We start from the raw sequence: 24,989 nt of genomic DNA on the forward strand, positions 1-24,989 counted from the left end.
ACGTGAGCTCTAAGAGCCATTTCCCCTTAAATTTTTCCTTCCTAGTCAAGCGCCGCACGTGGAAGGCTGTAGAGTGGTCATTTGCAGCCTGTGCATTTTTATTGCGCACGCTCGGCCATGCTCTGCAGGTTTTTATGGTCAGGGTTCCCTATTCAGGTGTCACAAAGTTTAATCAAAGTCTAATTTATGTTCTTGTTGCTGACGCCATCCCCTGCATGCTTCATGATCTCGTTCAGTGCAAAACAAGGAGGTGCTTTTGGTTTTTTGTCTAATGCCTATACATGAGGAGACTCTCCTTGGGCCCAGCCTGTTGCCAAAACCTGGCCCTGTTCACTGGTGCCGAACAGAAATGCGGAGACAAGAGTTTTGGGTGAAGTAGAAAAGAGTAGCTGTATTGCTTTGCCAGGCAAAGGGGGCCACAGTGGGCTAATGCCCTCAAAACTGTGTGTCCCACCCTGGAGGAGGTAGTGTTGCAGCAAAAATAGAAATGAAGTTTTCCCTCCCCTGAGAACAAGGAAAATAAAGGGAACAGTGAACAATCTAGAGAAGAAACATAACCTGGTCTGAAAGAGTTAATCACTCCTAGTTTTTTTTTTTTAAACTGTTACTAATCTGTAGTGTCTGCAACTAGATTTGTACTTCACAAAGCTAACCTATTACTCTTTAACACTATGTGAATTACATCCTGCACTCCCTTGTAACAAATCACCCCTTGTAGCATTTGCATTTCAGAAAAAGGGTCGCAGACCTATAACACAGAGACAAAGGGACCCAATTACCGGGCTGCCTGATGCCAGCTGTGACTGTTTTGAAATAATGCAAGAAGAAGAAGAAGAATGCAAGACCTTCACTACTTTGATCCTTATCATACACCCCTGACTTCGAGCTCCGCATATAAAATCTTCTCCGATTCCCAGAGTGGGGGGGGGGTGGGCACAGTTCTTGAGGCGCTAGCCTGCTGTGTCTTCCCTTCTGCCTAGCAGAAAAATAAAGCCATCTCTTTCTTCCTCCAAAATCTCTGTCTCCGTATTTCTGTTCGGCATTAGTGCACAGAGAAGCCGGGATTTCGGCAACAGTAGTGAGGAGTTTTCTAGTGTTCAAGAAGCAGGGCATGATCAGCTTGTGGACAATTCTCCGATTGGTAGGCATCAAGGCGAAGTTTCAAGCATCATCAACCTTCTGGTTTCAACCAGTCTGGGGTCTACGAGCTTGCGGCCGGCAGTTTTCATCTGGTGGGGTCTGCTTCCTGTGACAACAACGTAGGAATGTGTGTCAGGCCTTTATCTCTATCTTTCAGGGAGCTGGGAGTTTGGTGATTCTGCAGTGTGGTTGGTTTAGAGTCTAATTTTTTACCAGTTCCCCAGCCAACAGCTATTCTTTGTTTCTGCATCTTCACATTTCTCAATCATTAACTTTTTTTTTTTTTTTAGCTGCGTTGGGTCTTCGTTGATGGGGCTTTCTCGAGTTGCGGAGAGCGGGGCTACTCTTCGTTGTGGTGTGCGGGCTTCTCTTGTTGCCGAGCACGGGCTCTAGGTGCGTGGGCTTCAGTAGTTGAGGTGCATGGGCTCAGTAGTTGTGGCACGCGGGCTCTATAGTGCAGGCTTCGTAGTTGTTGCACATGGGCTTAGTTGCTCCACGGCATGTGGGATCTTCCCGGACCAGGGATCGAACCCGTGTCCCCTGTGTTGGCAGGCAGATTCTTAACTCCTGAGCCACCAGGGAAGTCCCCCCAATCATTAACTCTTGAGTCAGCCTTTTACTTCAAAGGACAAGGACACGGGGGCTTGTACATGGTTTCAAGTCGTATCTTTCTTGCCTCAGTGGGACGGTGGATTTGTGGGTAGGATGGAAAGGAGGGAGGGAGGAAGGGAGGAAGGAAGGAAGGAAGGAAGGAAAGGAAGGAAGGAAGGAAGGAAGGAAGGAAGGAAGGAAGGAAGGGTGAACCATTGGGTGGATAGATGTATGAATGGCTGAGCTGGTGGGTAAATAGATGAACTTATGGACAGGTGATTGGGTGGACAGATTAGCCTGTGATCTGTCAGGACTCAACATTTCTACCTCTTCCTAATTTTCCTGCAGAGACACTTCCCCAGCCCAGTGTCACAGCCAGTAACTTAGCCCCAGCGGAGCATGTGGAATCCAGCAGCCTGCACTGCTTCCCCCCAGGGAGCACCGTGGCCCTCCAGTGCTAAGTCAGCGGCCAGAATCTCTTCCCTGGAGGCTGCAGGGAGCTGTCCTCAGACCATAGGACACCGACTCTGCAGAACATCACGGGGAACAGCATGGGGCTCTGCCAGTGTGAGAGCTGGAAGTGAGCCACCAGCAATATCAGCAACCCCATTCTCGTCAAAGTCATTTGTGAGTTGAGGGCCTTGCTAAAGGATGGGTGGGGGTACCACAGAGGTATGGCTGAGCAGTGAAGCAGCGGCTGAAGTCCAGTTGGTTCTGGTGGCCAAGTTGGTGGTGTCTGCCCTAAGGCAGGGGACTTTTATTATTTGCATAAAGGCCTCATATTGGTTGGGGGTCCTGTTTAAGTCTCCCCAGGCCAGAGGTACCCCGTCCCATTATGAGACATGTTACCGACTTCCCAGCAGCGGATCCAGCTGGGCATTTAGGAAAGCTTGCAAACCCCATGTGCAGGACGTGAAACCCTAGCTCCACCAGCAATAAACAAACTCCACTGGGTGGGAGATTAGCTCACGGATCTCTTTTCAGCACCCAAGCAGGTCCTCAGTAAATATGTGTTAAATGTATGAATTAATGAGCGTGTGGCCTTGGGGAAGTGGTTTTTGTACTCCGAGCCTCAGTTTCCCCATTGTTAAAATGGGAATGATAAAACCTACGCTGTAGGATTTGGTGGAGAGTCAAATGAATGAAAGCATTTACAGTACCTGAAAATGTATCTGGCACATTGTAGGAGCATGGTAAATGATAGCTGTTGTCATTGCTAATTAATGCATGTTGTTTGATTGACTCTTAATTATTCAATAAATTGAAAATATTTAGAGGCTGACTGTGCACCAAAGCACTGTGTTAGGTCTGGGGTGTGCAACAGGAAACAAAGCAGATCCCTGGTCCTGTCCTCCTGGGGTTTCTAGTCCAGTGGAGGAGACAGACCTGTCCCAAGACAGTGGCAGCCCAGAGTGGGCAGGGCTCATATGGGGGAATCTAGGAGGCTGGAGGAAACCCAGCAGGGGTGCTTGACCAAGCCTGGGGGTCAAGGAAGGCTTCCTGGAAAAGAAGACCTGAAAGATGAATCTGGAAGAACCAGGTGACAAGGTTAGGGATAATAATGTTCTAGGTGGCGAGAGCAGCTTGTGCAAAGGTCCAGAGGCACAAAGTAGCAAGAGAGATCATGGAAACACAGAAAAATAGGAGTAGAGGTGAATAGAGTGAAAGATGAGTCTGGAGACTCAGGGTTGTATCATGCAAGGTCTTGAAGTCCTTGACAACGATTTGTTCTTTACCCCTAAAGGCACCGGAGAGCTTTGGAAGGGTTTTAAATAGAGGAGTGACATGGTCAGATTTGCATTTTAATATTTGCATTTAAATATTCTCCAGCCTGTCATGTTGAAGATGGATTGGGGGAAATGAAAAGGCCATTCCGGAGGCTCAGTAACAATCAGGAGGATAGATGATAAAGAATGAACCAGGGCGAGGACCACAGGGAGGGGATGGAGGTGATGCATCCTGAGGCACAAGGGAGGGAGGACTGATGAGACTTCTCCATCTCTGGCCTTAGTGATGGGATAGAGGGCGGTGCCACCTTCTGAGATGGGAAGCCAGAAGGAGAAGCAGCTTTTGAGGGAAGACACTGATTTAAATATAGTATGTTCATTTGGAAATTTGAGGTTCAGTAAGGCCAACAGATCTGGAGACAATTGCCATTGAAAAGATAGTTTGTTACAGTTCACAAAAGGAGGGGACACACTACACCATGAGGGCTACATGGGGAAGCACCAGGGTCAGCCAGGAGGCAGAGGAAACTGTGAGCAAGATTCTTTACTGCGGTTTCTGTAGGAAGAAATGGGGGAGACAGAGTAAGCAGGTTTAGGATTGGCTAGTTTGAGTAATCTCAGTGGGTTCTGGGGGCATAGAGGCTGTCCCTCGTTGTCTGGGACCTGCCCCAGGGTGGTTAGGGCAGGTAGATAGTAGCCTGGAGTGTGACAGATGATAAAGGAGGTGATTCAGGTGTGGGCTCTGGTTTGGTTGGTTTGCATTTGCAAAACTTGCTCGTGAGTAAGTTATTTAATATCTCTAGGAATTGGCTAGCCCTGGGAGGGGCAGTCCTCCCAGGATTCAAGTCCTCCCCCACCCCCCAAAAGCTCCAAGATGTCAAAGCATCAGAATATAAAAAATAAAAGACATGGTTAATACGGACACCAAGTTCAGCGTTGGACCCGGTGAGCTTGGGGTGCTACGGAGACATCCAGCATCCAGCAGGTAGATGAGTGTGGAGCTTAGAAAGAGGAGTTGACTGGAGAAGTCAGTTTGGGACTCAACACACTGGGGGTGGTGATTTAAGCCTTAGGAGTGCATGAGATTGTCCTGAGCGGGGCAGTATAAAATGAGAAGGGTAGAAAGCTAAGGAGTGTGAGTCCCGGGGTCCACCAGACTCAGGGCTCCAGCGGAGGAAGGGGAGCCCACAGAGGGATTGACAGGGGGTGGTCAGGGGCAGGGAGTGGAGAGTGGTATCTGAGCAGCCAAGGGGGTGGGCTTGACAGTTATTTAACCAACATGTGTTGAGCACCTACTGTGTGGCAGGCACTGTGCTAGGTGCTGGGGACACAGCAGTGACCACAACAGACAGAAGTCCGTGCTCCATGGCACTGACATGCTAGTGGGAGGAGGAAGACAATAAACAAATAAGCAAATAAAAATACAATGTCGGGTGGTGATTGGTGCAAGGACGAACCAAAGTGAGAGCAGAGAGAGTGGCAGAGAGTGGTCAGAAAAGTCTTTTGAAGAGAAGACCCGGAGGAAATGAGGGAGCATGCCACGTGGATATTTTGGGGGAGAGGAGATTGCAAATTCCAAGGCCTGGAGGTGGGCGTGTGCTTGGGGCCGTTTGAGAAGCAGCAAGGGGGTCAAGGGTGAATGAAGTAGAGTGAAGGGGGAGAGTGAAAGAGATGAGGTCTGCCTTCCCACAAAAGAGGTAATAGGGGCAGATAGCACAGGGCCTGTGGGCCGTTGGTGAAGGCTTTGGCTTTTACTCTGTGTGAGATGGGAGACAAGGAAGGGCTTTGTGCAGAGGAGGGATGACATGTGACTTAGGTCCGGGTAGGGACTGAACAGGGTCCCTCTGGCTGCTTGGGGGAGAATAGAGTGCAGAAAAGCAAGAGGAAAGCAGGCAGAAGAGGGACAATCAAGTCTCAAATGCTGTTGTCCACTGGATGGGGATGAAAAAGTGTCCTGGGGGGACAATGGCCCCACAGGCTCTGATGAGACAGACTTTCCTCTTCCCGGTGGCCTGACCCTCTCAATTCTCTGCAGATGGCCCAGACCCTCCCATGGTCAACCCTCCAGACCCAGAGGACAGGGTTGGCCAGCCCTCACCCTGTCCTGCTTTGCTGACTCAAAGCCCCCTGCCCAGTACCGTTGGGAGGTCGATGGGATGCCAGGCCCTGCCACTCAGCACCTGGTCATCCCTGAGGTCTCCCTGGGCCAGGAGGGCAGGTAAACCTGTGAAGCCTCCAACAGCATCACTCACCTTTGCAGCTCAGCCAATGGAAAGATCCGGATCTCAGGTGGGTGTGGAGATGTCATGGTGACAATGGCTCAGGCTCTGTTGCCCTTATATAGGTGGTGTTGGGCTTTGTGTCAGCCATACACTATCTCAATAAAGCTGTATAACCCCTCCCCCAAAACTCAGTGGCTCAAGACAGTAAACATTGATTATGACTCACAAATCTGTGGGTGATTCTGCTGGACTTGACTGGATCACTCATGCAACTGTGGTCAGCCGTGGGTTGGGTAGGTGGCTCTGCTGATCTTGGCTGGGCTCTTTCACATGTTTGGGGGCTGGCTGGTGTAGGATGGCCTAGGCTCTTGGTATCTCATCCTCCAGCAGGCTAGCCTGGGCTTATTCTCATGCATAGGCAGGAGTTGGAGAGAGAGACAGACAGACAGAGAGACGGGGCGGGGGGAGTATGGAGGGAGGGAAGGAGGAGGAGGTGGAGGAGAAGGAGAAGGAGAAGAAAAAGGAGGGGCAGGGAGAAGAAGGAGGGGAGGGAGGGAAGAGGGAAAAGGAGGAGGAGGAGGAGGAGAATAATACTAATCTAAGGTGAAAGCAGAAGCTGCCAGTTTTGAGGTCTATGCTCAGAATTTGCATAACATCCCTTCTTCCCATTCTATTGGTCAAAGTAAATCACACGACCAGCTCATTCAAGAGGTAGGAGGAGCTGAAAAGTCACATTGCAAAGGGCATGTATTCAGGGAAGAGCTTAATGGGGACATCTTTGCAAGCAACCCACCAGAGGGCCGTCCTGGGAACAATGACTGCACGGTGTGTTGGTCTTACAGGATGCACCTGGGAAGCAGAGGAGCTGGGATTGCACCCCAGCCTGCCTCAAGGAAGCTGCTGCTTCCTGCACCAGCCGTCATTAGCGCCAGGTCATTCAAAGACAGTGGCTGTTTGCTCATTGCTAAGACTTCTCACAGGCATCCATGAGACCAACATGGTACAAACCGGTCTTCTCCCCAACCTATTCCTTCTCTGTTCTTGATGTGTCTACTGTTCTAACATCCCCCGGATTCATCCTGGCCCTGGTCATCCATAGAAGAATCACAAAAGCACAAAGGTCGCAGGCTCCTCCTAAATGCCTTGTACATATGAGCTCATTCACTCCTCCTCACCACTCCGTCAGGGGGGTACCATCGTTACCTCCACTTTACAGATGGAGAAAGCTGACTTCACAGAGGTGAAGTGACCTGCCGAGGCCACTGAACCTGTGAATGGTGAGGCTGGGATTGGAATTCTGGCTCTAGTCTCTATCTTTCATGCTCTTGGGAAGCCATGCTCATTAGTCCTTCCCACAGCGGCCACCTCAGTCCAAGCTACACAGGTCACATGTGTCACCTGGACACCTACAATAGCCTCTTCCTCACTGGTCTCCCTTTTCCATGGTGCCATCGTCCTGCCCTGCCCAACATCAACTCTGCAGCCAGAGTGGGCTCTTATTTTTTTATTTTATTTTATTTTCTAGGTAATAATTGCTTTTTATTTAACTTTAATTCTCTCTCAAGTTCTTTTTTTAAATTAATTTTTATTGGAGTGTAGTTGCTTTACAGTGTTACGCTAGTTTCTGCTATACAGCAAAGTGAATCACCTACACAGAGTGAGCTTTTGAAAGTGCAAGTCGGTGGCCTTGCTCTCCTGCTTAGAGCCCTTACATGTGTTCCCATTGCTCTTAGGACACATTCAGAGCACTCAGGTGACCACCAGAGCCTGATGTGGTCTGGTTCTGCAGGCCTTGGCAGCCTGTGACTCCACTCAGGCCTCTGCTCTCGAACTCCTCTGGTTGGAGCCCGCTGTGTTCTCCTCTTGCCTCATCATGTCACTTCTCATCTCTATTGCTCCCCTGCTGATAGATCCGGTCCAGGCTCACGGCTTTAAACACCACCCATATGCCGGTGAGTCCTGCATGTATATATCCAGCCTGGTCCTCTCGGTGAACTCCTGGCTCGTATCTCCAGTTGTCTGCTTGACGCCTCCACTTGGAGGTCTGATAGGAATCTCCAATGCAGCGCAGCCCAATCTGCACCCCTCACACTCCTCAAAACCCACTCTACCCACTTCTTCTCCATCTCATCGGATGGAAACTCCATCCTTGCAGATGTTCAGGTCATATATGGACTCCAACTTCTCTCCCTCCCCATGTCCAATCCCACTGGCTCTGCCCTGAAAATGTATCCAGAACCATTTCTCACCTCCTCCGTGGCCTCCACCCTGGTCAAGCCACCACCATCTGCTGCGTGGCCCATGGCAGTCACCTCCTCATTGTTCCCCCAGTTTCCACTCTCGCCTCCTATAGTTTGCCCTTCACACCTCTAAACTCAACTCCTGTGACTCTCCTCTCACTTGCTCTCAACCACACCAGCCACTTTGTGGTTCCTCAGACACGCCTGACGTACTCTTGCCTCAGGATTTCTCTTCCCCTAGGTGACATCAGCATGGTTCCCTCCCTGTGTTCAGGTCTTTGCTCAGATGTTCTTTTTTAGTGGCGTCTACCTTCACTAACCTATTTCAGATTCTAAACTAGCCCACTCTCCTGCTCCGCCTTGTCTCTTCTGCTCTGTGTTTCCTTTCCCTGACCCCTGCTCTTCTCTCCTTCTAACACAGTAGATGGTTTACTTAATTATCATACTGATTTTTTTCTTAGTATTTTACTTTTTAAAAAAAATTTATATTGGCGTATAGTTGATTTACAATGTTGTGTTAGTTTCTGCTGTACAGCAAAGTGATTCAGCCATACATATACATATATCCACTCTTTTTTACATTCTTTTCCCGTAGAGGTCATTACAGAGTATTGAGTAGAGTTCCCTGTGCTATACAGGGAACTCTATACAGTAGAGCCTTATTATTTATCTATTTGATATATAGTAGTATGTATATGTCGATCCCAATCTCCCATTTATCCCTCTTCCCCTCCCCCCTGGTAACCATAAGATTGGTTTTTACATCTTTAACTCTACTTCTGTTTTGTAACTCAGTTCATTTGTACCATTTTTAAAATAAATTTATTTATTTATTTTTATTTTTGGCTGCATTGGGTCTTCGTTGCTGCGCGTGGGCTTCTCTTGCTGTGGAGCACAGGCTCTAGGTGCGCGGCTTCAGTAGTTGTGACTCATGGGCTCTAGGGCGCCGGCTCAGTAGCTGTGGCGCACGGGCTTAGTTGCTCCGCGGCATGTGGGATCTTCCCAGACCAGGGCTCGAACCTGTGTCCCCTGCATTGGCAGGCGGATTCTTAACCGCTGTGCCACTAGGGAAGCCCCTTTTGTACCATTTTTTAAGATTCCACATATAAGCGGTATCATACGATATTTGTCCTCTTTCTGACTTCACTCAGTCAGACTGATATTTTTTATCATCAGTCTCCCTGTTAGATGGTCAGATCCATGAGGGCAAAGACCATGTTTGTCTTGTTGCCTGGTGTGTCCTCAGTGACTAGAACAGTTTGCTGAATGAATGAATGAATGCCAGTCACTCTGCCCAGGAGACTCACCTTTTTTTTTTTTTTTTTTTTTTTGTGGTGGCTCTGGACTAAATTTAATAGTCATCTCCTCTGCTGACAACTTCTTTACATGTTGGACGCAAAAGTATGGTATGTTCAAACTGCGCTGTATATGATCCTTTAATGTCACATAATGGTGGATATGGATCTACAATACCCAAGTCACACAGATTCTTCAGAGCCATCAAGTATTTACTTTCTCCCAAACGTTCCAGCCGTCTGCGGCAGAAGGCAAGGGTGCCAAAGTTTTCGTTGATGACATTTAACAAGTGTTTTGTTCTTGGAAGGCTTATTGGCATGTGTCCAACATCAAAATTTTTCATGTAATGTGAACATTCCATATCATCACGAGCCACGCTTTTTCCTGTGCTACCAAAGGTTTCAATGGCATATACTTCTCCTTCCTCCATTATTGTTGCCTCTCCTCCTTTCACAATGGGCACTGTTTTCCCAGCATGTATTCTATATGGCCCAATTGAATGGCCATTTAGATTACGGATTGGTTTCACTTGATATGTCTTCCCATCTATTTCAACTTCGTAGGATTCCATAACTTCTTGGATGGCCTCACCAACATCACATAGACGGACGTCGATTCCAGCACACTTTATTCCAGTGTTAGTGGCATCTTTTACAGCTTTTAATAATGTATCATATTTGGGATTAAAAGTGACAGTAAAAGCACAGTCAGTAATCCTACCACTTATATGTGTTCCAAAGTCTATCTTACAGATATCATCATACTGTAATACTGTTGTGTCACCAGCATTGGGAGTATAATGGGCAGCACAGTTATTCAGAGAACACCCAGTAGGAAATGCCAGGCCTGCATTTAATCCATTCTCTTTTATTAACTTCCGTGAACAGTCTTCCAACTTTTCACAGATTTCTATCATTGTCATCCCAGGCTTGATCCAGCTCATGACATATTTTCTAACTTGTCGATGTGCTTCTGCAGCTTCTCGAAAATCGTTCCAAATCTCTTCACTAGCTTGATCTAATGCTTTCTTTTCTTCACTTGTAGTTCTCCAGCTGTTCGCCCATCTTGTGTGGGTGGGTACTTGCATTCTTGTCCTTTGGGAAATACACCATTAGGGTACAGGTCACATATTGGAACTGAGGGAGGGTCTGTTTGAACTTTTGGTCCTCTCTTCTTCTTCTTCTTTTTCTTCTTCTTTCCCGCTGCTCCATCTCCATCACCATCTCCATCTTCATCGTCATCAACTCTTTCTTTCTCTTCCAATGCTTGTCTTTCCAATTGTCTTGCTACCTCATCAACCGAGGCTCCTGATTCTTTATCAGGTTCCTGTTGCTCTGTGGCAGCTCCTTTACTCTTCTTCTTCCGTCTTTTTTTTTGGCCGCCTCTGAGACTCACCTTTTGACCAACCGATCTTGGATTTGACATTTGGATCTCAGCTTAAATGTCATTACCTCCAGGAAGCATTCCCTGATTACCCCAGGTTAGATCTCTCCTCCTTTAAGAGCCTCACAGAGCATCCCATTCTTCTCATTTATCACAGTGGCATGAGTTTAATGATACTTATTTGCCCCATTGTGTGTTTTCTCTCTCATTTCCCTCCTAAAGTGTAAGCTCCAGGACGGCAGGGATTTCTGTCTGCTCTGTTCCCTGCTATATCTCCAGTACCTAAAAAAGTACCTTGCACACAGTAGGTGCTTAATAAATGTCTGTTGATTGGGGAATAGATAAATATGATCCCCAGAAGCTGAATAATGGAGGGGTTCAGAGTATGGGTTCTGGCATCAGTATGTTTCAAGTTATAACTCTACCACATGTGCGATCTTGCTTAGGTAGTTTAACCTCTATGTGCCTCAGTTTCTCCCTCTGAAAAATGGGGATATTAACAAAGCCTATCTTACAGAGTTATGTTGAGCAATAAATGAGATCATATAGTTTACTGGTCATTATCACTGTTAGCCATGACTATTATAACTGTTATCTGGTCCTTCTCTGGGCCTCAGTTTTCCAGTCTGTAAAATGGGGGCAGGGGGGAAAAAGGGCACACAAAGGGCATGACCAGCTCAGAGGACCTGAAACTCACCCTTTTACCTGCTCTCTCTCAATCTCTCTCTGTCTGTCTTTCTCTCTCTCTCTCTCTCTGTTTCTCTCTCCTGCAGAGGCTCCAGAGAATGACCTGCAGCCGGCCTTGCTCAGGACCGCCATTCCTGGTGGGGGCATCGTGGGGATCACATTGGGTGTCCTGATCGGCGTGGCACTCACAGGGACGGCCGGCTACTTCGTCGGGGTCTTGAGGTCCCAGGTATCAGCTCTGGGCTCTTCAGTGGTCACAGAGCTGGGACTGAGTGTCTGGGGAGTTCAGAGGGGGCTGAAGTTCTGGGAACTGTGTGGGCAGGGAGCTGGGGTATCGACTGGGGCTGGTCTGCAGGGGAGGAATGTGCCCCAGGACCTGGAGACCAGGACTGGGGCTGGGGGTGGGACACTTCTCACTTGTCCCAAGTTTAGTGTAGTGATTAGATCTTGGGCTTCCCAGTTAGCAGAAGTGAGCTCAAATCCTCTGACATCGCCTTCTAGCAGTGGTGATCTTGGAAAAGTGACCCAACTCCTCCTGCCTCAGTTTCCTCATCTGTGAAATGGGGATAAATGTATCCATAGGATTGTCTTGACAGTTCACTAGCAACACTGGGGCTTAGCCAGTGTCTGCATTTGGTAAATGGTCACGAAATCTATTATTTTTAATAACATTGTTAAAGTAAATGTCTAATTATAACTAACACTTATATAATGCCCACTAACTTCTAGCTATTATAATATTATATTACATCATTGTTAATCATAAATACTGCTAAATTACAAAGAGCTAACTGCACCAGTCATAGTTCTGGGTTTACTCATGAAAGCCTTCCAACAGCTTTAGGAAGAAGCTGTGCATATTATTCTTTCCAGTTGAAATGGAAGCTCACAGAATCAGAGACTTGCCCAGGGTCACCCAGGATCTGCACTTGACCTCATATGCCAAGCTGCCACACATGCAGAGAGACCTGGGTTCAAGTCCCTGCTCCACCATTTCTGGGCTTTTGTCACCTTGGATGAATTCTTGTATATCCCCTGGGTCCTTTTATACTGCATCCTTCCTTTTCTCATTTATACTGCTCCTGCTTTTCCTACACAGTGGGCACAAAAAGTCAGTGGTACAAAACTGAATTTCCCGGGTGCTCCAAGAAGACTCAGCTATATGACCCTGCAGAAAAACTTCACTCTCCCCTCTGGGCCTCAGTTTCTTCATATAGAATAGATGAGAGCTAGACAGGAATCTCTTTTTAAACGGAGTAATCATTTTGAGTAGGCTTCTTCTCACAGTAAGTTTTACAAGTTTTATTATCCTCTAGGACAAAGGGCGCAAGCCCCATAAACTCTAGGCTTCTAAATGATCAGGGTTTTCATCACAAGGTAAGCAATTCCAATAAACATTTCCAATGGTGACTGGACAGGGTACCAGTTAGGATGCATTCCACTGCAAACAAAAGATAACCTGGCTCACAGTGGCAAAACCCATAACTGTTACTTTACAAGGTGTCCCAGGCCTCAGTGAAATCCTTCCATTCATCCCTCCATCCTCAGTTTGTTGAATATCCTCCCCATCTTGCTACCTCATGGTCTCAATATGGCTGCCTCAACTGTAGATATCCTGCCCTCACACCACATCATTGTGGTAGGCAGAAGAGATGCCCATGCCCCAGTCTGTGAATATGTTATGAACCTGTTACATAGCAAAAGGGACTTTGCTGATGTAATTGAGGTTACAGACTTCAAGATAGGGAGAAGAGTAGCCTGGATTACCCAGGTGGGCCCAGTTGAATGACACGAGCCCTTCAAAGCAGAGAATTATCTCTAGCTGGAAACAGTGGAGAGGTGCGGCAGAAAGGGAAGTGGAGAGATTCCAAGCGTGGGAGAGATTTGTTGCGTGTTGCTGGCTCTGAGACGCAGGCTTCATGTGCAAGGACAGGGGAAAAGCCTCAGGGGCTAAGAGTGGCCCACAGCTGGCAATATGGGGACCTTGGTCTCGCAACTCCAAGGAATTGGATTCTGCCAACAACCTGAGTGAGTTTGGGAGCAGATTCTTCCCACAGCCTCTGCAAAAGAGACCAGCCGGCGATGGCTTGATTTCAGCTGAGAAACCAGCTGTGCCAACCTGGACTTCTGACCTTCAAAACTGTGAGATCATGAATTTGTGTTGTTTCCAGCCACGAAGTTTGTAATCATTTGTTACCTCAGCAGTAAGAAACTCATATGGTTATTTAAATGCAGGAAGCAGGGGATGGCTCCTTGGGACCCTGCCTCCATTTTTTCAGAAGTTAATTAATTCCCAGGAACCTCTAGATGTCTGTGTGTTTCACCCTTTCACCTCCTTCAGGTTGTTCTGGATACTGTATCGAGACTCAGACCACCCGATTTAGTCCTGCATCCGGCATGCGCACCCCAGCACTCTGACTCCCTTGCCCTGATCCCCATCACTTTCTAACATCATAGATAATTCAGTTATTTATTATGTATCTTGCTTATTGTTTGTCTTCCTCCATCCCTCCCCCATCCTTGCATAAAATGTAATTTCTTTAAAAGCTGAGGTCTATATTTCATTGATAAAAGCAGTACATGTCATCATCTAATTAGGACAAACTTAAAATTGGGCAAATGGTGCATATTATATGAAATCAGTATTGTAAGGCCTGCTTTTGTAATCAAAACTGAGAGATTGCAGAACGCTGTACCAGTAAATATCCCTCCCCTTTCTAATACCGTGTGTTAACCTGTTTTCACGGAGTGGCTATTCAGAATTGGCAGGTTCCCACATTCTATTCAATTTAACCAATATTGGCTTGTTTTTTTCCTAGTGAAGGCTCGGTTTTAAAACATTGTGATACTGATACAGGGAAGTTGATACAGTATTTGTATCTATTTTTATGATTTTTTTTTATTGGGGTATAGTTGCTTTACAATGTTGTTAGTTTCTGCTATACAAGGAAGTGATCAGCTATATGTATACATATATCACCTCCCTCTTGGACCTCTCTCCTAACCTCTCCTGCCATCCCACCCATCTAGGTCATCACAGAGCACCGAGCTGAGCTCCCAGTAAGCACCTAAAATAGTGTCTGGCACTAGTAGAGACAAATACATCTTTGCTGAGTGAATGGTGGGAGGCAGCCCTAGGGCGGCAATATGGGTTGGAAGGTCAGCAGAGGTCACGCATGGGAAGACACAGCCGTGAGCCAGCCTGCCCAGCTGAGACTGTTAGGTGAGGGTGTGGAGGTGGGAAAGACCTGGGTTTATTTTCACCTGTTAGAAAGAAAGTGGAAGTTGGGCTACAGGAAGGAAACAGAAAGTCCTTCTTTCTTGTAGGGGCAGGAAAAGACAGAACCTGCCATGGGGAGGGGTGTGGGTATGTGGGGATTTAGGGAGAGAAAACCTTGTTCCTTATGAAGGGGCAGATTTGAGAAGCCCACTCCAATGGCAGCTGTGTCCTCTTGGGGGGGGGGCGGAGGGGAGGAGGAGAGGGTGCCCCAGGGCGGGTGGGACAGAGCAGAGGTAGTCAGGAGAGAAGCCTGGCTGAGGAGTGGGTGGGTGATCAGAAGACTCAGATTTTTCGGGAAGAACAGGATGGATGGTGGAGACCTTGAATGCTGACTTGTCTACACCAGGTGCCCTCAGCCCAGGAGCCATGGAGTTTGGGAGTGTGCTGGGGTAATGTGGTCACAGGCGTTGATGGATCTGGGTGTACAGAGGAGATGAGACTGGAGGTCTCCAGAAGCCACACTGGGACCTTGGAAGGCGGTGCTCATGGAGGTTAAGAGGCAGGTAGACCAGAATCCCTGGCCTGAATCAGGCAAGTCATCACAACTCTGTAAGCTTCAGTGTTCTTAAATGAGATGGAATAATATTATCGCTTACCCTACTCTACTTTTCATTTTTCCACAGCATGTATCAAATTCTAATATCCCACATAATTTACGTACTTGTTATGTTTATTGTTTATTGTCTCTTTACCCACTAGAGCAGTATTTTCTGTCTGTTTTGTCGCCTGCGTTCTCCCCAGAGCCTAGAGCAGGTGCAGTTGGTGCTCAGGAAGTGTGTGCTGAATGACTGAGTGTATACCTTCCTCACAGGGGCCGCTGTGAGTATTACAACACGCAACAGTCAGAACACCTAGATGGGATTCGCATGTACTGAGCGCTTACTCTGTGCCAGGCGCTGTTCCCGGTACTTTCCCAGCATTAACTCCTTTGATCTTCACAAGTTTCTTGTGAGGGGAGATTGTTGTTTATGTCCAGTCTGCAGATGAGAACATTGACACACACGGGGTGACATAACTTTCTAAACAAACCACAGCTGGGGCATGGAGAATTCAGGCCACAGCTTTCGAAGAGGCAAAACCATTACCATCTCCATCTTATAGCTGAGGAAAGTGGCCACCAGAGAGGGGAACTGAGGTACCCAAGGCTACACGGTTTGCAAGTAGAGGAGCCAGGATTCCAAACCCTGAAGTTTGGCTCCAGAGCTGGTTTGCTCAGCCTCATGCTTCGTTGGAGCAGATACTTGGTGACTGCCTGTGACATGAACGAGATCCAAACAGGGGCAGCAATTCAAGGCAGGTGGGCAAGCCGAGATCTCTTTTCCTCCATGCCAAGCTGCCCCTCATGCCCTGTGTAATCACTGTAGAGTTTTCTCAGCCTTATCTTGATCCACCTACCCTCTCACTTCCTTTCTTCTGGAGCCACTTGAATTTCCTTCTGTGCCTTCAGCTCAGCACCTTCTCATATGCCGCTCCCTCTGCCTACCAGAGTTACCCCCTGGCTCATCCCTGCATCCTCCAGGTCTCAGCTCTGATGCCCCCTCCTCCGGAAAGCCATCTCTGATCCTCAGGCTGGGGCAGGCACCCACTCTGATTTCCCCCACCCCAGCCCTGCCCACTCTGAGTCATCGCTGACTGGGGACAGGTCTGTCTCCCCTGCTGGACCTTGAGTTTGTGAGGGCAGGGCTGGGGATTTCTTGGTCACTGCTGTGTCCCAACACTACTAGGCACAGGAATCAGCCCAGAGGAAGAGTTTGGGGAATATCTGTTATATGAATGAATGAATGAATGAATGAAGGTAAAGAAAACATGGATTAAAGGTAGTTCCCTGACCTGGTTGATTACGTTCAATCTTGGTTTTTTTAATGCTCCCAACAGCTTGTCTTGCCCAAAGGGATTTTTTTTTTTCTAAAAAAGAAGAATTAACTGTCATATACTGAGCCTTTTTTATGTCCTCCAGGTCTCAGTTCAGATGCCTCCTCCTCCAGGAAGCCTTCCCTGCCCCCTCCCCACAGGCTGAGTCAGGCACCCCTTGGGGCTCTCCCCGCCCAGCTTACTCTGTGCCATCCTGCCCTTCTGACTCCAGAGCCTTTGTTTATGACCAGGATTCCATTTCCCAAGCATCACTTCAGCTCATTTAATATTTCCAGGCTGCTCATAGTGAGCTTGGCACTATTTTGTTAAGCTCTTGACAGCCAGGAACCACCATTATTGATTTTACTGTTAGAGCTGATGACAATGATAATCTTAGTTCCTGGTGCCTTTAACATTCTTGAATTGTCCCACCCTGGCACCACCTCCCCCTGGCTGCTCCCTCATCCTGGCAAAAACAGCGAGGAGGGGGGCTGGGGGTGGCAAGGGGCATCATTCTCAAGGGGATCCAGGGCCAGAGGGCGGGGCTTTCTTTCTCCTCCCCCACCTTGGGGGAAACCCCAGGCTTCCCGGGGCTTCTGTTCTCTCCGTGCTGGGAGGAGGAAAGTGAGCCCTTGGGTGGAGGGCGGAGGCGGAGCCCAAGTCTGTCCGGGGAGCCACTGTCATCCAAGTGCCTTTGAGTTTGGGTTTGCAGCAGGGCAGAGGGGAAGAGAGGGGAGCTGGAGGGGCCGCAGCTGGAGTGAGGACGGCGTCTGCGTGCACAAGGCGGGGAGACAGTCCGCTTGGTGCCGTGAAGTGAGCCCATGGGGTCCGCTGACCTACGGGGCCACCGCTGGGCAGAACTCCTGCTCTCGGGTGAGTGCGCTGCTCCCTTCAGGTGGGGCGCGGCGGGTGTGTGTGTACATGTGACGAAAGAGACACAGAGAGAGACACAGAAATAGACAGAAGCAGAAATAAACACAAATACAAAAGACATTGACAAAGGGAGACAGAGGCAGAGACAATGACGTATGTACAGAGAGATGGAATCAGAACCACAGAACCAGAGAGAATCAGAGAGAAAGACAGAAATAGAGTGAAAATAACACTAGAAACTGCACCAGAGGGAAACACAGAGAGGGGCAGAGAGGAGAGAGGGAGACAAAGGAAAAAGAGCAAGAAAACTCTTCAAAGACACACAGAGAGAAATAGATTCAGGAAGAGTCAAGGTGGGGAGAGACAGAGACACAGACCCAGAAACGGAGCATAACAGAGAGACAGGAGTGAGACAGGCAGAGAGAAGATGTGCCAGCCCTGAGAGGCCAGGGCACGCATCAGGACGGGGGATGGATGTGAAATTTATGCTTAAAGGGCATCTAAGGCAAAAGGGAGAAACTAGAATATTTTGATTAAAAAACAGAAACAGATTCACAGATGTAGAAAACAAATTTATGGTTACCAAAGGGGAAAGCAGGGGGAGAGGGATAAATTAGGAGCTTGGGATTAACAGATGCGCACTACTATGTATAAAAGAGAAAAACAACAAGGTCCTACAGTACAGCACAGGGAACTATATTCAATATCTTGTAATAACCTATAATGGAAAAGAATCTGAAAAAGAATGTATAATACATATGTATGTATATGTGTGTGTATATATATATTATACATATATATGTATATGTGTGTGTATATATATATTATACATATATATGTATATGCGTGTGTATATATATTATACATATATATGTATATGCACGTGTATATATATAATACATATATATGTGTATGCATGTGTATATATATATTATACATATATATGTGTATGCGTGTGTATATATATTATATATATGTGTATGCGTGTGTATGTATATTATACATATATATGTGTATGCATGTGTATATATATTATACATATATATGTGTGTGTGTGTATATATATTATACATATATATGTATATGCATGTGTATATATATTATACATATATATGTGTATGCGTGTGTATATATATAATACATATATATGTATATGCGTGTGTATATATTATACATATATGTATATTCGTGTGTATATATATTATACATAAATATGTATATGCATGTGTGTGTGTGTATGAATCACTTTGCTGTACACCAGACAGTAGCACAACATTGTAAATCAACTATCCTTCAACTTTTATAAAAACGTCTTGGAGGCAAAGACGTGATTTTGCAGTGTGTGGCGTGCAGAGGTGAGGGCTCAGCCCGGCTTTGCTGTGTGGCCCTGAGACCGGCTCTCCCCTCCGGTTGGAGCTTCCTGGCTGAGCCCGGCAGGCTGCAGGGGCTTTGCGGTCCTCCTGGGGACGGGGGTCTGACATTTATCAGCCCCATCATCTGTGGGTTTTTCTTTGAAATTTGCCTCCTCCTGGAGAGACAGAAGGCAGGGCCCTCTGGGGAGGGGGCAGGGTGAAAGGGTCCAGGTGGAGGATTTGCAGAGAGAGAAGTTTCCTCTTTCAGATGGATATGATGAGGCCCACTGTTGATGCTTTCACTCACATTCTTTCATTTATCCTATGACAGTTATGAGGCGGGAACTATTATTACCCTTGTTTTACAAATGGGGAAACTGAGACTCAGACAGAGGACATCACTTGCCCAAATAAACAGCAAAGGTGGGATTCAAAACCCAGGGAGTCAGGTTCTGAGCCTATGGGCTTTACCTCTAATAGCATTGAAGATAGAGAAATACAAGCACAGGAAATAATAATGATGATAATAGTGATAATTACAATAGTATAATACTATGGGACTTCCCTGGTGGTCCAGTGGTTAAGGCTCTGCACCTCCACTGCAGGGGGCTTGGGTTTGATTCCTGTTTGGGAAACTAAGATCCTGCATGATGTACAGTGCAGCCAAAAAACAAACAAACAAACAGTAGTACTAATAATAGTGACTGACACTTACTATGAACTGTCATTATCTGATATCAGACCTCACAATAACCTGATAAACTAAGTTCTACTATTCTCCCCATTTTGCAGTTGAAGAAACTGAGGCTCACAAAGAGAAAGCCCCTTGCCCATGATAATAGAGAAAGTAAGCAGCAGAGTCCATATTTGCTCCCAAATATACTAAGAGCCCATGCCCTTAACCTGACTGAGCAGGGGATGGGGCAGTGCTTGGGCTAAACTGGGGTCATTTGAGGGGTAGAGAAGGGCATAGCTGCCAGCCTCTGTTAATTGGGCTGATGGCTAGGGCAAGGGGGGAATGTCAAGGTCAGCTGCACATGGGCATGGCTGCTGGGGCTGAGGCTCCCCATCTATGCCCACAGTCTTTAAGTTGCCACAAAACCGTGTGCAAAATGGCCAAATGGAAAACTGGAAACTCCTACTACCTTGTTCCCTTTTCTTCCCCTGTGCAAGGGAAATCTCTGCCTGAGGGCAAGTATGAGGAAGTACGAAAGGTTAATTTCTCCCATCAAAGATAATAAAAGAAGTTCCCCTTTATCAGGGGTTGGCTCTGTGCCCATCCCTGGACCAGAGGAATTGCACGGTGTTGAGAGCGCAGTCTTCAAGGGCTGGCAGGCCAGGTTCCGGTTAGCTTTTGACACTTACTATCTGGTCTTGGAAAGTGACTTCACCAATCTGAGCATTCGTTTACCTCCCTGTGGAAGGGGGAAGCTGACCATGCATCTCCCACGGAGTGGGCATCGTTGGCGAGAGCACAGTAACCCTCAGGAGACCCAGTTAAAAGCTTGACAGTGTTCATTACCACCCACAACAATCCTAGGAGACAGATGACATTATTCCTATTTTACAGCTGGGGAAATTGAGGCTCAGAGAAGATAAAAACATGCCTCAAGTCACACGGCCAATAAGTAATGGGTAGAAGTCAAGCCTCTAGGGGTGGAGGGCCCCATCCATGACCTCAGATCTCCCTCCACTTAGGAAGACCATAACTGGGCACCCCCAACACACCTCTTCCTCCCTGAATGCCTCCTCTTTCCCCTCCAGCCTCACTTTTGACCGTGTGGAGCCTGCCAGCTGCAGCCCAGCTCAGCCCTGATGCCAACCTGCTTAAAGTCACCCGAAGTGAGAAGGATGTTGTTCCGTCTATATTTGAGGCCCCTTGGTCACCCTAGACTCATGGTAGATTCAGGGCACAGAAAACAAGGCTGTCATGCTGATCTCCGTCTCCACACCTCAAGCGCCCATCAGGGTTCCATGCCCAAAGTCCCAACATGACAAACCTGATTGGCTCACCCAGGGTTGGGCAACAACTGGTCCGATCATTTGTGTCGAAGCTGGCGTTGGTGGGGGGCGTGGTAAAGATGTGGGCTGTGGCTATCATGGCTGTGGGTGGGGAAGGTTGGCTAAGAAGTGGGTAGGGGGGCCTGTCTGTCATGCATGTTACAAGCTTGACTTCTTTGCATGACCCATTGTCATATCCCATACCCTCCATTTTATTTGTACCATCCCATTTAATGGGCCTTGGAGAGGGGAAGTGAGTGGCCCAAGATCACACCTAGAATGGGAAGTAGATCCAGCATTTGAGCCCATTCACGGAGCTCCAGGGTGTCTGCATGCAATTCCAATCCACCCCTGTTTCTCTGGGTCCCTCTGTGACTATATCTTGCTTGGTCTTCCTTTATCTGTGTCCCTGCCTCTTGTTTCCCTCTCTCTGTTTCTCCCTCTGTAGAATCGCTGGCCAAGCCCACCATTTCAGTCAGCCAGGGCACAGCCATAGAGCACAAGGAAAATGTGACCTTCTACTGTGGCACCAAAGATGTCAACATTACCATCTACTGGGTCTCCAACAATCAACCCCTGGTGTTGCATGAGCGCATGCAGCTGTCCACAGATGGCAAGACCCTCACCATCTTCCCTGTCCAGCGGGAAGACACCGGGACTTACCAATGTGAAGTTTGGGGTGTCCTCCAGGTCATGAGCAGCGACCCCACCTTCCTGGTTGTGAACTGTGAGTCCCTTTCCATTCTCCCAGCCCCTCCCCAGCACCCACTTCCTTGGTGATCTCGTTCAGTCTCGCAGCTTTATTGTTTATTTCTTTATTTAAATAATTTATGGCCGCGTTGGGTCTTCGTTGCTGCGCGCGGGCTTTCTCTAGTTGCGGCGAGCGGGGGCTACTCTTCGTTGCGGTGCGCGGGCTTCTCATTGTGGTGGCTTCTCCTGTTGCAGAGCATGGGCTCTAGGCGTGCGGGCTTTAGCAGTTGCAGCGCGCGGGCTCAGTAGTTGTGGCGCACGGGCTTAGCTGCTCCGCAGCATATGGGATCTTCCCGGACCAGGGCTGGAACCTGTGTCTCCCGCATTGGCAGGCGGATTCCCAACCACTGTGCCACCAGGGGAGTCCCCAGTCTCATAGCTTTAAATACCATCCGAATGCGGACTTGTCCACGCTTTAACTCCAGACGTATAACTGTTTGATGTCTCTACTTGGATTCTCCTGGGAATGTCCAGCTTGACATACCTAAAACTGAGCTCCTTAACTTTCGGATGTTTGATCCAAAATATTGCCTAGGTAGTGGTGAGGAAAGAGCATTTGCTGGCATGCTTTAGATATTTCTTCCAATCCCGCTTTATCCAGGGATGAAGCTGACATGTCATCACTGTCAGACTCTTGCATCTCCTTTGTAATGTTTCCAGAGCTTGAGTGGGGAGAAGAGAAAAATTAATGTTTATTGACTGTCTAGGTCCCCCTAAGAGAGCCGTCACTGACGCTATTACTGCTACAATTGTTCTCTTCCTCCCAGACGGTCCTGACCCTGTCAGAATCAAGGTGGAGCCCGGGGTACCCAACGGGGAGGCAGTTGAGGTGATAGAGGGCAGCAACGTGACCTTCTCGGTGGAAACTCAGTCTCACCCACCCGCTGCCTATTTATGGGTTTTCCCCAATGACTCCAAGCCCATCACGAGCTCGTTTCTCACCGCAAGCACATTTACCATCTATGCCGTGTCCAGGGAACACGAGGGCACGTACAGCTGCTTGGTGTCCAACAGTGCCACCCAGCTGTCCCACCTGGCTACTCTTAACTTCCACGTCCTTGGTGAGTCTCTTTCCCCTATATTCCTCCCCTTTGTTTCTCTGAGAATCAGAGCTACACCAATATCCTAGAGTTTGAGGAGGACCCAGTGGAGTGGGACTTCCCATGTGGCTGGTGGCAGATCGTGGCTCTGGCCACAGGCAAGGACCTGGGTCCTGGCTTGACACATCCTCTCCAAGGCCTTGTAGGCTTTCTGTGGGGCGTCTGTCACTTGATTCTCTGCAAGTGGGGGAGGCGATTCTCTATACATACAAACACTGACACAACACTCACACACCCCATACACACATAGGGACACACACACAAAAAACAATCACACATGCAGGGGACTTCTCTGGCAGTCCCGTGGTCAGTACTCCACGCTTCCACTGTAGGGGGCACAGGTTCGATCCCTGGTCAGGGAACAAAGGTCCCGCATGCTGCACAGTGCAGCCAAAAAAAAACCCAATCACACATGCATAGCACACTCACACATGTGCACCACAGACACATACAACTCACACACAACACATACACAACATACAAAAGCACAGAATACACACACTCACACAAGATACATATAACACGTACCCAACAGATACAATACATGAAACACACAGTACATAACACATCACAGACACACAACACATACACATACCATACACACAAACCCACAACATGTACATACCATGCACTCACACATATGCACAGCACATACACAATACTCACACACAAAACACAGGCACATATCTCACATATGGAGCAAACAATACCACAGGCACACAACATATTCTCCCGTAAAACACATACACACAAAATGTAATATGCACACAATAGACACACACACACATCATAGACACTCAACATCCTCATGTACAACACAGAAAACACCCCACATACCATACATTCAACACCGTCAATACATGCACAATGACACAGAACACACAATGCATAACTGTACTACACACACAATTTAGTGATACACAAAGCATATACGCACACAGTACAATATATACACATACCACATACACTACCACAGACACATAACATATACTCATGCACAGAAAAAAATATATACACACACAATACACACTCACTTGCACACAAAGTACCTATATATACACCACCATACCTCACAGTCACAAAACATATACACACAACACACACATATAAATAGACACAAAGCACACACTCACACACAGAACACATCCACATACCACACACTCTCCATACACACAAAACCCGTAACACATTCACATAATTGTCACACAACACACACTCAAACACAAAAGACTTAGATGTACCACCCACACAATACAGTCACATGCAAAACAGGTATACACACACACACCACCCACAACATACACACACAGCCCTGGAAAATTCTGCGGGCCCCATATGGGTGGGAGACTGACAGAGGGACCCTGGACCCCATCCTGTCTCTCTATGTGTTTCCAGAAAGGCTGACCAAGCCTTGCGTCATGCCCCCGAACCAGACTCTCGTAGAGAACGCCAGCCTGGTGGCCCTGACCTGCCAGACCGCCCATGAGAGAGCTGCAGCCCAGTGGTTCCTGCGGGGCCAGCTCCTTCTGCCCAGCAAGCACCTGGTGCTGTCAGCTGACAACAGGACCCTGGCCATCCATGGCCTTCAGCGCAATGACACAGGGCCCTATGAGTGTGAGGTCTGGAACTGGAGCAGCCGGGTGCGGAGTGACCCCCTCAAGCTGAACATCAGCTGTGAGTCGCCCCGAGCCTGGACCTTCTCCTCCTCCCTTCTCCCTCCCCTGCTTCAGTTCTTCCTTCCAGCCACTCATTCCATAATTATTGAATACCTGCTCTGTGCCAGGCATGTCTGGGCACCGGACAAGACAACCCTCATGGAGCTTACGTTCTAGTGGGGGAGACAGACCATAAACAGCTAAGCAAGGAAGATTCCTGGTGTGTCAGATGGCACTAGAGGCGGCGCGAAAGACAGGCGAGGCTGGGACACTGGGGAGGTGTTGCAGTCCTAGCTGGGGTGGTCAGGGGAGGCTTCCCAGAGGAGGGGGTGTTTCTGCAGGAGGAGGCCGGGAGTGAGCCGTGCAGCTAGCCAGGGGAAGTGAGTTCCAGGGGAGGGAACAGCACGTGAGATGGGGCTGTGCTTGGCATGTCAGAGGAATGCAAGGAGGCCCAGGTGACCAGAGAGGTCAACTATGGGAACAGAAGAAGCTGGGAGAGTGGGGTAGACCGCACAGGGTCCTGCGGGCCATGGTGAGGACATTAGGAGCCACGGAAGGCTCTGAGCAGAGGAGAGAGAGGATTAGACTTGGGTTTGCACAGGGTCTCTCTGGCCCTTGTCTAGGGGCTGGAAGCAGGGGAGACGGACGAGGTGATAGAAAGGGTAGAAGTGTTTGTCTGGGTCCGTGGAGACAGATCTCAAGATGAGATTATACGTGCAAGGATTTTATTAAGGGAATGCTCCTGTGCAGAAAGAGGAGGGAGGGCACCTCAAAAGGCTGGGAGGGCCATCAGACTGAGATCTAAGTGTGACTCCGAGTGAGGAAGAAAGGGAGACAGGGT

At 48.1% G+C, this 24,989-nt stretch overlaps 1 protein-coding gene and 1 pseudogene across 7 annotated transcripts in view; one reads left to right on the plus strand and one right to left on the minus strand.

Annotated features, from left to right (window-relative positions):
- Nucleotides 1-1,923: 1,923 nt before the first annotated feature.
- The window catches only part of CEACAM20 (CEA cell adhesion molecule 20), a 35,289-nt gene continuing 12,223 nt past the window's right edge, over nucleotides 1,924-24,989 (plus strand). For 2 of the 6 annotated variants that reach the window (XM_082438729.1, XM_082438724.1), the window contains exons 1-7: nucleotides 1,924-5,747; nucleotides 11,373-14,653; nucleotides 14,913-17,290; nucleotides 20,407-20,484; nucleotides 21,092-21,370; nucleotides 22,161-22,454; nucleotides 23,889-24,167. In XM_082438729.1, the coding sequence (XP_082294855.1) occupies nucleotides 17,239-17,290; nucleotides 20,407-20,484; nucleotides 21,092-21,370; nucleotides 22,161-22,454; nucleotides 23,889-24,167 (982 nt within the window). In that variant the 5' untranslated portion in view covers nucleotides 1,924-5,747; nucleotides 11,373-14,653; nucleotides 14,913-17,238. Of the gene's footprint in view, nucleotides 5,748-11,372; nucleotides 14,654-14,912; nucleotides 17,291-20,300; nucleotides 20,485-21,091; nucleotides 21,371-22,160; nucleotides 22,455-23,888; nucleotides 24,168-24,989 lie in introns of those variants that run through there. The other 4 variants (XM_082438727.1, XM_082438726.1, XM_082438725.1 and 1 more) reach the window with 4 other exon arrangements.
- LOC309649593 (methionine aminopeptidase 2 pseudogene) lies at nucleotides 9,256-10,587 on the minus strand (annotated as a pseudogene). Its single transcript has one exon. The product of its transcript is annotated as a methionine aminopeptidase 2 pseudogene (transcript).

This window comes from Balaenoptera physalus (genome assembly GCF_965194825.1).
Source record: "Balaenoptera physalus genome assembly, chromosome: 19".
NCBI classification, from domain to species: Eukaryota; Metazoa; Chordata; class Mammalia; order Artiodactyla; family Balaenopteridae; genus Balaenoptera; species Balaenoptera physalus.